Genomic DNA, 15,155 nt, shown 5'->3' with positions numbered 1-15,155 from the left:
TCATATGACTAATCACATGATTAATCACATGATTAATCACATGACTGGCACTCACCAAGACTGGCTTGTTCCTCAGGGATTTTATGATTGTACAACAAGGCTACAGGAAGAGTATCATATACACAAACACACAACACATGTTGATTGATATACAATGTACAGTGCAGTAATTTGAGGTAATATAAAAGGTAATACACTGGTCAGGTGGTATCACGGGGTCTCGGGCAATTACCCACTGGACAATTGCCCCAGACCCTTCCCCTTCCCCCAACCCTAATCCTAATCCTGAACTTAATAATAACCCTAACCCAAACTCTAACCCTAATCTTTACTCTTACGTTATCACTAACCAGTATTTAGCTGGGGGTAATTAATTGCCCTTGTGTGTGTGTGTGTGTGTGTGTGTGTGGGGGGGGGGGGGGGGGGGGTTATTGCCCTGATACGGTATCAATGTACACTACATGTATCATGTGCCTTACTCGGACCTGTATTCATAAAGGCAGTATAAATCAAATCTATGGTTTAAATTCAGTCCAAGGACAGAAACAAAATGTGAAATATGTGAACCTTGCACATGGATGGATAAGTATGCTGTAACTTGTCTACGTCTTACTTCGTACGTGACACGTCACACACATTAATGGAATCATAGATTTGAATAATGCATGATTTGAATAATGCATGGACTATTACAAGGTTTCATCTGCCTTTCTGAATTCCAAGAAATATAATGTCATCTGCATCGGCCATCAGCCACTGGTGTGGGGATGAAGGGTTATGTAAGAAATTCCAAAGCCCGCCCCCCTTTATCAACAGATAACTTGGTTACCATGGCAACAGAGCCAGTCAGGGCCTGCTTTGGACAGGCAGCCTGAGCAATCTACACAGACAAGAAGACGACTTTTTCGAGCCAGCTTTCAAACCTCCTGGAGGAGGCTCCAAATTTCACCCGCAATACACTACACTAAAACTGCTCTTTGTGTCATCACCAGTAGGCCTAACTACACTATTAAACACTGCTCTTATGTCATCACAAGTATTACACTATTACTGCTCGTGTTTACCACTAACACTATACTAAAACTGCTCGTGTCATCACCAGTACAACACCAACGCTGCTCTTTCTTATGTCATCACCAGTACGACACTAACACTGCTCTTGTGTCATCACCAGTACTACACTAACACTGCTCTTCTATTACCATTGGCATAACACTTCTACTATTCTTGTGTTAAAAATTGGTACTGTAACACTTATCCTACTCCTGTATAACTATGGGCATTACACTGAAGCTGTTCTTGTGTTACCAGTGGCATTACACTTACACTGATCTTTGAGCTTCTCCAAAGCTTCTATGAAAATGTCCCGCTGGCTCTTTAGCTTGGATTGGTTGCCTTGGAGCTGCCCGCCGATGCCTGATTGGTTGCTCTGCCGGCTCATGTTCATTGAGTAGAAGGTGTCCTGACCGCTTTCGCTAGCGATGGACGAGTTTGTCGAGGGGAGCGTTGGACGCGGTGTTGTCGGGACGGACGGCTTCACTTTCTGGAACTACACCACAGAGAGAAACAGACTGTGGTGTTACACTGTGCCTTACACATATATTCCGCAGAAACTGTAAACAAAGGCTCACTATACAATCTCTGCGTAGTGTACATCGAGAATGCAAACATTGACACTGCGTTTAACACCAAACACGAAATCAAGATTGCAATGTTTACACAACAGTACGGAAGCAACGGTTTTACACCGTGTCCCACACACTAACAAGAAAGAACTGCTCACTGGAAACGTATAAGCTATGATGTACACTTGACACAAAATATTTCAGTAGTAATTAAAGATTTGACACCAAGTGTACTACACAACAGAAAAGATCCAAACTTACCTGACCAAAGAAGCCCACTGCCATCACAAAGTATCAAATGTGTAAAACATAGTTCTGAAGTCATTATACAGTATTTCCCCAAAAAATTATAATCTAATTTTCGCATTGATAACTCCCAATATGATTGAATTGTAGAAATGCCACTTCAGGGTCTTAAAATATAACATCTTAGCTCTATTTCATAGAAAACCCCATTCAATTTGGTTATACGGTCACAGAGAAATGTGGATTGTTGTAAAGCATGTCATGAGTCTGATTCTTCCAAGTTTAGCACTTGGATGCTCTTGGAACTGCACATTAATGTGTGAACACAATGGACAGAACTTGGAGGGAAGAGATTCCTGACATGCTTTACAAAACTCCTCATTTCTCTTTGACCACTGAAGCAAATCGATTGGGGTTTACTGTAAGATGTAGGCAAAGATTATAGTTTCATACACTGAAATTGTATTTGGATTGATTTACTATTAATTTTGTAAAGTTATCATTGCAGAGGGTCCCATTGTAATTTTCTCTTTTTTTTGGGGGGGGGGGGGCATACAGTATGTCCTACACTGCATACGGTATGTCCCACACTGGTAAAAAAAAAAAGAAAAGAAAAGGTCATTATAACTGTTCCTTGCCTGAAGCACAGTACACATCAGATAGGATTGACATGGTTGTAAAATTTCAAAGAGGTGAAATTCATAAATTCTTCCAGCATAGGGTAGTTTTCGTTTGTAACTTTACGAACAGCTATATGAAACAGGGCCCAGGACTGTTTGAGGGCCGATTTTTATCACAAAGGTCTGGAGTCTTGGTACAAAAGACTCTTTGTTTCCTTTCATGAGCTACAAACTCCATTCAATTACATTGTCTGTTTTATCACTTTAATCAACTTCCCACAATTTCTCCACAAACAAAAGGAGAATTAGAAAAGAGCTAAAACATTTTTCCCTTTATGGGGCAAATTCAGATTTCCATTAAAAAAAAAACAGAGGAAATACGTGTACAATATGTTACCTAATTTTGCCTATACGTGTAAAGTTGAAATTCCCCTCCCCCCCCCCAAAAAAAAAATATATATATATATATATATATATGTGTGTAAGAAACATCCTCAAATACTTGATTTCAAGAACACTACAAATAATTGCAACTTTTTCCAAGATTACTTTAGGATATTTCAGACATTATTCAAGAGATCTCAGAACCCAAATGAAGTTAACTTTAGAAATTAAACAAACAGGAGGTGTACCATGCCTAATCTACCTCACTTGTGGTGTAAAAAAAAACAACAACAACAACAAAAAAAACAAAAAAAAAAAACCACATACACAATATCTGGAATTACAGTTATGTGATGGATATAGCATGATATGTACATGTACATATTCAACAGGGGCGGATCCAGGAATTCCGTAAAGGGGGAAGGGGCGCAAACAATATTTCTGGTGCTACTTCCAGGTTTCATCTCATTCTTTTTTCTTTTTATTTCTTTTGTTCTAACAACAAATAAAGAGGGGGTGCACGCCCGATACGCCCCCCTCTGGATCCGCCAGCCCCCCTCTGGATCCGCCACTGCATATACATTATACATGTATAAATATACATTGTTGAATGCTGTACATAACGTAGAATATACAAAGATGTATGGATATTAGATGAATATCTGGCTATACACTAGAATTTGATTACAATATGATTCACTACCATGGAACGTGGTAAATCTAATATCACATGACATGAAAGGATACAATGGCAATATAAAGAGTATTAAAGGGATGGTACAGTATTGTTTGAGATGAGAACTGGGCTTTTAATTTTTTGCGAGATACCAAGAAAACAATTATGATATAGTACAGAGCATACCATTTTAAGAGGAATTCAAAGTTTATTTGATAAAAATCAGGTTTAGAATGACTGAAACATCCAAAAACAAAGTAAAACAAAGCAATCGTAATAGAGTGTGGGTCCCACACTTTATTAGAATCGCTCTTTTTTGAATATCTCAGCCATTTCAAAACCAATTTTCATCAAATAAATGTTGAATTCTTCATAAAATTACATGCTCTTTCATATTTCATAAGAGGTTTCTCATTATCTCACCAAAATAATGTTAGAAACCTGAAATTAGGTCTCAACCAAAACTATATGAGCCCTTTAAATAATTTCTTGTGGTTCTGGGGTATACTGACTGTTTTGTGTGCAAAGATATTTGAATGATTAGAATTTGTTGCTGACAAACTAGGGGTCTAGGGCAATTACCCCCTGGGCAATTACCCCGCACCCTTCCCCTGGCCCTAATCCTAATCCTAATCCTGAACCTAACCCTAACCCTAACCCAAAGGGTAATTGCCCTCTGGGGGTAATTACCCGGATACGAAAAACTTAGTACTATGAGGACCTGTGTCGTCGTACTGCTATAAAAAATGTATGAAATCGAACAAAACTTTTCAAACTCTAACTAATATTTGCCGGCCTTCAGAGAATCGCTCTCTAGTTAACAGTACGAACAAGGAGGATTACTGACTAACAGACAGACAGACAGACAGACAGATAGAAAAACAGACACCATCATGTCTGTAGCACCTCTACTGTGCACAGCAAAAAACACACAAATGTTAAAGGGACTGTACAATACTGGTTGAGGTAGGGATGCAGGTTTATAACATTTCTAAGTGAGATAATGAGAAACCTCTTATGAAATATGAAAGAGTATGTAATCTTAAGAAGGATTCAACGTTTATTTGATGAAAATTGATTTTCAAATGGCCGAGATATAAAAAAAAAGTGATCATAATAAAAGGCGACAGTCCACGCCTTTTATTAGGATCTCTTTGTTTCACCTTGTTTTTGGATATCTCAGCCATTTCAAAACCGATTTTCATCAAATCAACTTTTGATACCCCTTAGAATTGTATGCTCTTTGACATCTCATAGAGTGTTTTCTGAATATCTCACAAAACGTTAAAAGCTACTGTAAATCCTCACCTCAACCAGAACTGTACAGTGCCTTTAAAAAAAGTAATAACAGAGCAACCAAAAAAGGAACAGCACGGCAGGGACACAAATTCTATAAAAACAAAGAAAACAACACAGCACTGCAGAGGTGCACAAGAGCACGCCTCAAAAGTAGAGCTAGTCTTGGTTCCAGACAAAATTCTTCTTTAACTCCACGCACACAAAGCCAACTGATTTTTGGTTTACTCTTGCCTGGCATACAAATACAATCACAGACATGGAACAACAACAACATGCAATTTAATCGCACACAGCGGAAAAAATTTGCAAATAATTTGGGTAAGCACAAAAGACCCTGATAATCTAGGTCTTGTAGAATACTGCTGGATCTTTGGTAGATGTTAAGTTACTGTAAAACAAGGAATGTTCGCGTGCATTCTCATTTTGTGAATTTCACGAGCAAATGCATTGAATGCCCATGGCAATTCACAGAAAAATTTCATGCCATGGAAAAGGTCATCAGCTCCAATTAGAAAAAAAAAAGAAGAAATTCTTGCCACGAATATATTTTGCAGTATTGTACATTAACATTCACGTTACGTAGTCACAAAAATGTTGAATACAGCTCTAGTCTACTCTACCACATTACATACAAACTACATTCAAAGATGGTGGTTAGCTTCCTTATTGGATCAGGAAACACCAATACAGACAAGACTTTTGCTTTATTTATCTTTTTTTTTCGGCCTTTTTATTTGGGTAAGTGCACAAGACTGCTGACTGTAGTGTCAGAATCGCGACAACAAACAGCAGAAAAACAACGCCACCACAGGCCAATGCAAATACAACTATTCACTACAAGCGCGGACACACGGCGAAAAAACTGAGACAGGTTAGTCACAGACTACAACCCTCCTGTAAAACTCATCACAATTACATTAGTCAGCTAAGGACATTTTTAGCAAGTTTGTTGTTTTCTTGTTCACATTAATGAAAAGATAAATGTATACATGATATAATATATATCGCTATACATATGGCAGTATGGATGAATATGGTCTAAGATAATATATTAGAACTTGTTAGCACAAGTGCGTGCAAAGGCCAAGTAAATTTGAGCATTAGGTTTATTTCTATTTCTTAATTGTTTTGAGTTTTTTTTTAATCTTCCTCTGGGAAGAAAATGAGCTTCACTAAGATTTATTCAGTCAGATAGTGGCATAGGTGACTAGCCACTTTGTAGAGGAGAAAACAGCAATAAAAGTAAGTTGCCTACAGCAAATGTTTGGCCAAAAATATATGTCATTCAATTACTAAAAAGTTAAGATATGTGGAACGTTGCTGATATGCTTTTACTACATATTTTAAATGATTTTGATACAATACTAACAAGGATAGCCACGTGATATCTAATTTCATGAGTAAAGATTTTCTTGAATTGTCCCCCTTACCCTGAACCCTACCCCCTTAAAAAACAACAACAACACACACACAAAAACAAAAACAAAAAAACCGAAACAAAAAACCGAAATGCTTGTAAAGACAAATTTGCTTGGCCTTTCACATGAAGATTATTGATATCTAGGGTTACACAGCAAGCTACAATGTGTAGATATACTACAGAGCAGAATGCTTTTTAGGATCTTGAAATACAAATGTACACATGTAAGTTTCATGCTACATGGTGAGCTGTATGTAGTAGATAATAGAATGGGGGCATTGTGAGTATTTGAGAAGAAGTTCCAGGTTATACACGAGCGGCATACGTAAGAGCGAATGCTACATGGTGTGAGGTGCATCACACAATGTTGAAGGGTGCTCTCCAGGGATCAAGAAGATTAGAGAGGGTGATGGGTAATACTGTCTGAACAAGGAAGACAAGATGCAAGCATGCTTCCACTGATGATGATGAAGAAGAAGAAGACGATTAAGGACCAACATCGAAGGACGCACTCCCCGACCGACTTACTGTGCCTCGCGGTAGGTGATCGTGAGGTTGGGCGTATATCCCTTGGGGCACGGTGGCCCCGGGGCCGCCCAGGTTGCTGCCGACAAACCGCCGCGCCTGATCGAAGGGGATGGCGTCCGCCGGACTGGCGTAGCCCGCCCCCTCCTCACTCTCGGGACTGGCAAAAGAGGGCTGGTAGGGGGGTTGGGGGTGAAGCGGGCGGCGTTGGTGCCGGACCGGCAGGTCGTTGGGTCGGTTGACGCTCCCCATGGGACGCATCAAGGCCTCGGTCCGTACGGGGTACTTACTCAAGTCCAATTTCTGCCGAGGGGGGCAGGTACGGGGGGAGAAGCCAGCAATGGGGGAAGGAATGAGGAATGGGGTAGAGGGAGGAGGGGAGGTGAGGATGATGCGGTTACCATGGCAATTTGGAGATGGAGAAGGATCAAAGGATATAATGCAAAAATGTACCAAAAGAGAGTAAAAATCCCCACATGAGGCAAAGGCAGCCATGATTGTTCCATTTGATTAAAAAAAAAAAAAAAAAAAAGTATTTACAAGTGCATTCATCAAATGCAACATGAATGCATTATCAAGTGACGATTTGAAAATATGTGATGGGTTGAACCAGTTTCATAAATTAACATAAAGAAATTATTTTTTGTTGTTGTGGATTGACATTAGAAGTAAAAAAAAAAAATATCAATTACAGAAAAATTATTTTTAACAACGAATATAATTTTTTTTTTTTTTTTGGGGGGGGGGTTAATTTTCATCGAAAATGGGCAGATGCGTAGTTGGTGAAGATGAAACAGGAATATTACAGATGAATGGAATAGTCAAAGGTCAAAGGTCACAGGGGTCAAGATGCGGTACGGATGCGTTGGCAAGCAGAGGGAGATGGGGGTGGGGCCAATCGAGTGGGAGGAGACAAAAAAACAAAAAATGGAAATTAATAGCCACTGTGCACCGGAGCATCCATCACACAACTTGGATCATGATGCTGCAGGTTGGATGACATCGCCATGGAAACAGGCCAGATGGATGATGTGGTCTTCACATGGGAACCAGAGTATATACAGATCATACAACGAATATTGCACATTCTACTGTATGTAAGGCTACCCATAAACACACCCACATTTGAATATTTTTGAGGGTTTTTTTTCTAAATACCAAGAGATTAGTATTTTTTCTTTGTTTGCTTTTTGTCTTTCTCTCATGATTATAGCATGTGCTTTAGGCATGATAGCACTTTGGCAATACTATACACTGTATTTTGATATTTCAGGATTTTGGCGGCATAAAAACGGCAAAAAACGTATTTGTTTATTGAGTAGTATTATGACTGTGTCTCATGTCTTATACCATGTCTGAAACTGTACCTTCTTCTTCTCTCTTTCCTTTCCTCTTCATCCCTTTCTATTGTCTTCTTTGTCCCATAGCGCTTAGAGACATTTTATGTAATAACGCGCTATATAAATGTTGTGAATTATAATACTACATGTATATATCTCACAGGAGGGAAAAGAGAAAATGAAAGAAGTAAAAAAAAGAAGCCCTCTTTAAAAAAAAAAAAAAAAAACACCTTGCTAACAATATTTTCAGTAATCTAAATGACAAAATCTATCAACTGCACCAGGAAAATAAAACAGTGGAGGGCTTAAGCTGGAGCTCAGAAGAGGAAGTGAAATTCAGCCCCTTCCACGCCACATTCTTAGTCAAGTCAAGATGCATCCAGTTTATTTCTCTCATCGTTAACACATTTGTCAAGGCAGAGGAGGTTTTCTTCCTCCATTGCGGTGCTTAAAGGGGTGGAAAGGGGGAATGCCTGGCAATGTTTGAAGCTGCAAGAACCCCCAAAAATGGGGGAAAAGGAGGAAGTACAAGTAAAAGTAAGACTGTTAGTCCGCCAAACCACCCTTTTTTTTCCCCATTTTATAATACAATTAGTCCTTCAAATTCATGAATTTCTTCCGTCGAGATGTTTTCATTGCAACTGATTGACAAATTGCCCTACATCAACGTAAATAAGCACTGAATTGATCAGTGTTTTAGTAGTAGCCATGATAAAAAATCATGGGCGTACATACTCAAGCAGGATTCGAACCTACGACCTCCTGATCACCGGACAGGCGTCATCTCCACTAGACCACCGAGCTTTCGCCCGACAGCAAGTGTTGGTTCTAATCCTTATAGCATGCGAAAGCTCGGTGGTCTAGTGGAGATGACGCCTGTCCGGTGATCAGGAGGTCGTAGGTTCGAATCCTGCTTGAGTATGTACGCCCATGATTTTTTATCATGGCTACTACTAAAACACTGATCAATTCAGTGCTTATTTACGTCGATGTAGGGCAATTTGTCAATCAGTTACAATTAGTCCTTCTTTACATCCTCTCAAAATAAGCTCACGCTTCTAGCTGGAAGTCACAGGATTTCAATCAAAATGCTTCTGTCCACTCAGGTTATTTGCGGCCATTCTAACGGCACAGAGGCATAGAAAGAAAGTGAAAGCATGGAGGAATTCCCTGTCCGCCTTCCAGCGTGTCCAGTGAATGAATTCCAGCAGGTTACACAAATATGGCCGCAAGGTGATGAATATGTATGAGCAGGGTTATATCCCGATGTCTGTTCATATATCCCGCTGTGTCAGACTAACACACTTTAGTTTTGCTAGCAAAGCTTTATAAATAACTGCTACAATGAATATACAAAGTGTAGGTGTAGCCTGTGCATATTTTGTACATGTATATATATTATACACATATACTACATGCTGCATTACTCATTTTCTTTTTCTTGAGCCGAATTTGACAGAATCCCACCAGACAATGGTTTGGGTTATTACAAACAAACAAACAAAAAAAATGGTAATACAGTATGTGGATAAGATTATCGACTTCTCTTGGAAAGCACCCACCATGTGCCATCCCACCAGTATATCCTGGTGGCGTGCATTGAGTAGAATTCTTCCAGGGGTGCTGGGATTACTTTACACACTACCAGCATTTGACCCCTGCCCTCTAACCTCTGCCCTATGACCTTTTAACCTGTCACTGCAAACAACCAATCAGAGCTGCTGATCTCTTTTGAAATCAATCATGCTCTTCTCACAGCAAAATTTCATCACGATTCCCACGAGGCTCTCTTTAGTTCGTTTGTGCGCATGTCCGTTTTATGGTTCGTAAAAAAATGGCCATTAGGACACATGAATAATGGGGCTGCCTGACAGACTCTAGAACTGAGTGCTGTGCCCCTCTAATCCAAGACTGGAAAAGGTGGGCCAAAAAACAGTAGAAAGGCAACAGAAAAAAAGGAAAGATGCCTCAAAAAGAGAGAGGCTACTGGAATCAAATCAATGAAATTGCGGCCAGAAGGAGCATACATAATGTATGTTGGAGGAGAAGAGAACCGAACACGGGGAAAGAGGATGGAAAAAACGAGACACAAAGAGAAAGTATGAAGGGAGGAGAATAGAAAGGAAAAGAGACAGAGGATAAAGAAAGAAAGAAAGAAAGAAAGAAAGAATGAGACAAAGAAGTGGAAGGAGCTGGGTAGATACACTCAGACAGGAAGATATGTGAAAGGAGAGAACAGAACAGAAGATTGACACAATGAGAAAAAGAGACAAAGAGAGCGAAAAGGGATGATAATAGAATGGAAAAGAGAAAGAGAACGAAGACACGGAGTGCAACTAAGAGATGGAAAGAGCTGGACAGACACACACACACAGAATACAAGTACAGTGTACCGTATGTCCTGACAAAATTACAAGGATACCATCCGCAACGATAAAACTTTAAACTTTAAAATTAGAGAATCAATCCAAATACAATTTCAGGGTATGAAAGTATAACTCACTGCCCACATCTTACAGAAAACCCCATTCGATTTGCCTCAGTAGTCAAAGAGAAATGAGGAATTTTGTAGAGCATGTCAGCAATCTCTTCCCTCCAAGTTCTGTCTATTGTGTTCACGCATTAATATGCAGTTCCAAGAGCATCCAAGTGCTAAACTTGGACGAATCAGACTCATGACATGCTTTACAACAATTCACATTTCTCTGTGACCGCTTAACCAAATTGAATGGGGTTTTCTGCAAAATAGAGCTACAATATGTAAGCTGCTACATTTTAAGACCCTGAAGTAGCATTTAGACAGCTTAATCACATTGGGTGTTAGCAATGCGAAAATCCGATTGTAATTTTTTTTTGGAACATACTGTAAACTGTACCAAAGAAAGGGAGAGGAAAGGAACCACAGCTAGAGAGTAATGGTTTACATTCACAAGGACAATAGGATGAGGACAATATCCTTCCACAACATCCCCTGTCCAGAGGTGCGGAGGAAATACAACGTATCAGAAAGATTTCCTCGAGAGAAAATGTCTGCAATGAAGAGAGGAGACAGACGAAGAGTGTGAGAGAGAGCGAGGGATGGGATGAATCGCTCTATTCTTCTGCAGCTTCTCTGGTCAAGGGGTGCGGAGAAAATTCTTTCGACATGTCCTCCAAGGGTGCGTTCGAGTGCTCTCCTAAAACAAACCGATACCAGAACGTACCTGTGGCAGAGGAGTGCTTGAACTCTCCAAAAGTGCACCGTACCTCACTGCACCGAGCCAAAAGAGGACAACCTCCGGATGTGCTCTAAAAGCGCACCAAAACCGTACCAAAAGTTGGCGTGTGAAGAATGTGCATAATGTGCACATACGTCATAATGCAAAGAGTTCATTCGCTTTCTTCAGGACATCTCTAAGTAGCTTAAGCGCGCCAGTTGAAATGATCTTGTTGCAACAAAATGCGTGACCCCTCTAGAAATAACCCATGAGGCACGCTTTCTCCACAGAGCACTGAAACACTCCAAATGTGGCACAATTCAATACGGTTCGTTTGGGTTCAGTTTGTATGGTTATGATCGCTTTTGAGCGCTCGAACACACCCCGAAAGAACGCCCAGAATAAAGAGAAGAGACAATATGAGAGAAAGAGGTTTGATAGGTTGATTGAGAGGATTGGGGGGGGTGGGGCTCTGCTCTTACCCCTGGTGCTGCGGGCTTCGGTGCCGTCGGAGGGGGTAACCGGGGCTTGTCCTGCTGAGCGGGGGCTTCCCAGGGGGCGTACAGCGGGTTGACCTCCAGCTCCCCTTGGAAGTCATCCCGGTAAGATCCGGAACCATGACGACCGCCGTAATCATCACCTAGATGCAGGATTGGGAGGACGGGATGACATGATCAATCAACACCCATTACTGTACAGGGGCGGATCCAGGAATTTTGCAAAGGGAGGACACAAGTAATATTTCTGGTGCCACTTCCGGGTCTCATTTCCTTTTTTTTTATTTCTTTTGTTTTTAATGAAAAGTAAAGGGAGGCGTGTGCCGGTTGCGCTCCCCTCTGGATCCACCACTGCTGTAGATTAGAAATTTTCGCGTGCATGAAACGCTCACGCATTTCAAGGAGAGCCAAGATTTGTGAGAGTTGAATCTTGTGAGAACAATCTGGTGGCATCGAATGTCAGTGGCAATTTGAAAATAGTTTTATACTGCAAAAAAGGAGATTGGCTCCAATTTGCAAAAGTTTCATGAAGTGAAGGTTTCTGATTTTAGAGTACTCTTCAGTTTATTGAACCCTATTTTTCAAGTTACGGTAAACACAGATAAATTTTTGCGGTACATTAAATTTTGCGTATTTTGCGCTACTTCTGGCTAGGGCAAATTCTAAATTCTGTGAAATTACCTTCACAATATTCTTTGCACATTATGAATCTGTTGACAAATGAGCAGTGCGAATTCAAATATCTACAAAATTTTGTTGAGCTGCTCAGCGCGAAATCACGCGAAAATATTGACGTCAACAGTACTTATTGGGCTTAATTCAACGAACCACAATTTGAACAGAAAGCATATAACTGTACATGGCTGAAGAACACCTCCAAACAATTGATTTCTTATTCATTAGCTGATCAAATACATGTGAACTACAGCTGTATTCAAGGCAATTCTTGAAAGGGTTTAAAGACTAAAACATCAAGATACAAATCAGATTACAACAGCAAGTGATATGTGTGCGTAGGTGTCTTAACACAAATATTTAGCAGTTTATTGCATTCCATTTAAAAAACTAGAGAACCCCTCCGAGAGAGTAGTCCTCCACCACCCATCCACGATTAAAATGCCGCCATTTTGTAGGCAGCATCTTCAACACAAACATAGAGGTACAATTGTATGGGGACATCTACACAATACATTTGGTAAAAATCGGACCATCCATTGTCAAGTTATTGGGAGATTATGCTCATTTTGTCATTTATGACCCTAATGACTGTTGACCTTTGACCTTCTGAGTTCAAATTTTGTTGTTTCTTTTTTCATACTTCATTATGGGCATGCCCTGTTAGTTTGGTAAAAATCAGATCATCTGTTCTTGAATCATTGGGAGATTAAGCTTGCTTCATGTCCATCATGACCCTACGACCTTTGACCTTATGACCCCCAAATCTAATACTTTATTTCTTACTTCATTCTGAACACACCCTGCAAGTTTGGTGAAAAGCTGATCATCCATTCAGTTATGGGAAGATTAATCTTACTTGAAGTCCGCCATAACCCCTATGACCTTTAAACTTTGACTTCATGACACCCAAATTAAACTGTTTTGTTCTTTAATACTTTATCAAAACACTCTGCAAGTTTGGTAAAAATTCAATCCTCCATTCTTGAGTTATTAGGAAACACTCATTTAGCGTACGTCCTTTATGACCTTATGACCGATGAACTTTGACCTCATGACCCAAAAATCTTGTTTCTTTCTCACCTCACCATGACCCACCCTATGAAATTTGTGAAAATTTGTTCATTCTTTCTCGAATTATCTTGTGCACAAACAGACATGACAGACAAACAAACAAACATACAGAACCAAAAACATTGAACCTCTGCCAGCCGTAGGTTCCTCTTACTGGCAGAGATACTGGCGGAGCAAATAAATTTTGGGAATACTGTAAAAGTGGAATTTTTTGTGCATTTCCCGTAACTAGAAACTAGCGAAATAATAAAAGGACGCGAATATTTTTGCTTGCCAAATGACCTACAGTAGTAGTTGATGTCTTGATTCTGCTGAATTAAAACCACACGAAACTCTTCTTACCCGGCTGAGTGTGAAATATTTGTCGCATGAAAATATCCACTTTACTGATGATCACTGTAAAACATGATATTTACTGTGTATTCGCGGCATGAAATTTTCGCGAATTGGAGCCGACGGCCTTTTTTGTGGCATGAAATTTTCCCAAATTGCCACTGGCATTCAATGCATTAGTGTAGATAAGAACATTCGTGCATTTAAATTTCGCAAATAATGGCCATTGTGAATTTCGCAAAATTAAAATGCACACAGACATTTCTCCTTTTACAGTATTTTTTTCCAAGTGAGTGTGAGCTGGCACACTTGCTGCCCAAAGTTCCTTACCTTGACCGGGTGAGGGTAATGAGCCTTGATCAGGTCCTGCAAAGGGCTCATACAGGTCGTTATTCACCATACCTGTATAATATGGTCCATAAGAACAAGAGTTTGTTTAAAGACATTTACCATTGTGCAGCTGAATCCAAAACCCAGCTTTAGTGCTTCAAAATATTTCTCAAATTTGTAAGGGATAGAAACAACCAATGTAAAAATGTTAATCGGTATAATCAATGTTAAAGTATTTTCAAATATACAAAACATAAACAGTAGTTGTAATAAAATTGCTTCTACATTTAACCTTCTACAGTTATGATTTAGTTAGAAAAATAGTCATATCGTTCTATATTTTAGGCTGTATTGCAAAATTTTGTTTTGTGATACAACATACACACACATGCACTACATGTGACAACCTGAACAATTTTCATCACTGCTCCCTATGGTAAACAATACCTTCAAGAAACAGATATAAACAGACATATATATACACACACACACACACACACACACACACACCTTGCTCAACAGAACACACAGTGTAGGACTTAAGGTAGGGTCAAAAAAAAAGACATATACAACAGTAGCACATAACCTGTCAATCCTGAAATTCAATAAAAAGGGATACATGGGAGAAAATATTGCAAACTTAGGAACATCACTCCACTTCTCAACCTAACAATTACGTGGTTTCTTCCCCCCCCCCCTTCCCCCAATCAAAACAGGTTGCATCTAGTTTCTTTTTCACAGAGGAAATAGGAAATATTCTTGTCATAAAAGAATGCAGTAGTTGACAGATAAAACGTGATGCATGAAGCAGTAGAAGAGATCAGGGAGAGCAGAGCCTTACTCTATCTTACAAACGTGACCGTGCTTCACAAAACCAACAAAAAGTCGCACCCCTTGATGTTACGCGAGGACTC

General features: G+C 39.8%; 1 protein-coding gene across 1 annotated transcript in view; it reads right to left on the bottom strand.

Annotated features, from left to right (window-relative positions):
• LOC140226659 (uncharacterized) overlaps window positions 1–14,311 on the bottom strand; it is a 36,402-nt gene extending 22,091 nt beyond the window's left edge. Inside the window, exons 1-4 of the mRNA XM_072307100.1 lie at window positions 14,242–14,311; window positions 11,815–11,972; window positions 6,799–7,098; window positions 1,327–1,549 (exon numbers count right to left, since the gene is read on the bottom strand). Of these exons, the coding sequence (XP_072163201.1) occupies window positions 1,327–1,549; window positions 6,799–7,098; window positions 11,815–11,972; window positions 14,242–14,311 (751 nt within the window). The remainder of the gene's footprint in view (window positions 1–1,326; window positions 1,550–6,798; window positions 7,099–11,814; window positions 11,973–14,241) is intronic.
• Between the last annotated feature and the right edge of the window lie 844 nt (window positions 14,312–15,155).

This window comes from Diadema setosum, chromosome 3 (assembly GCF_964275005.1).
Source record: "Diadema setosum chromosome 3, eeDiaSeto1, whole genome shotgun sequence".
NCBI classification, from domain to species: domain Eukaryota; kingdom Metazoa; phylum Echinodermata; class Echinoidea; order Diadematoida; family Diadematidae; genus Diadema; species Diadema setosum.
This window is presented reverse-complemented; position numbering and strand designations above follow the sequence as displayed.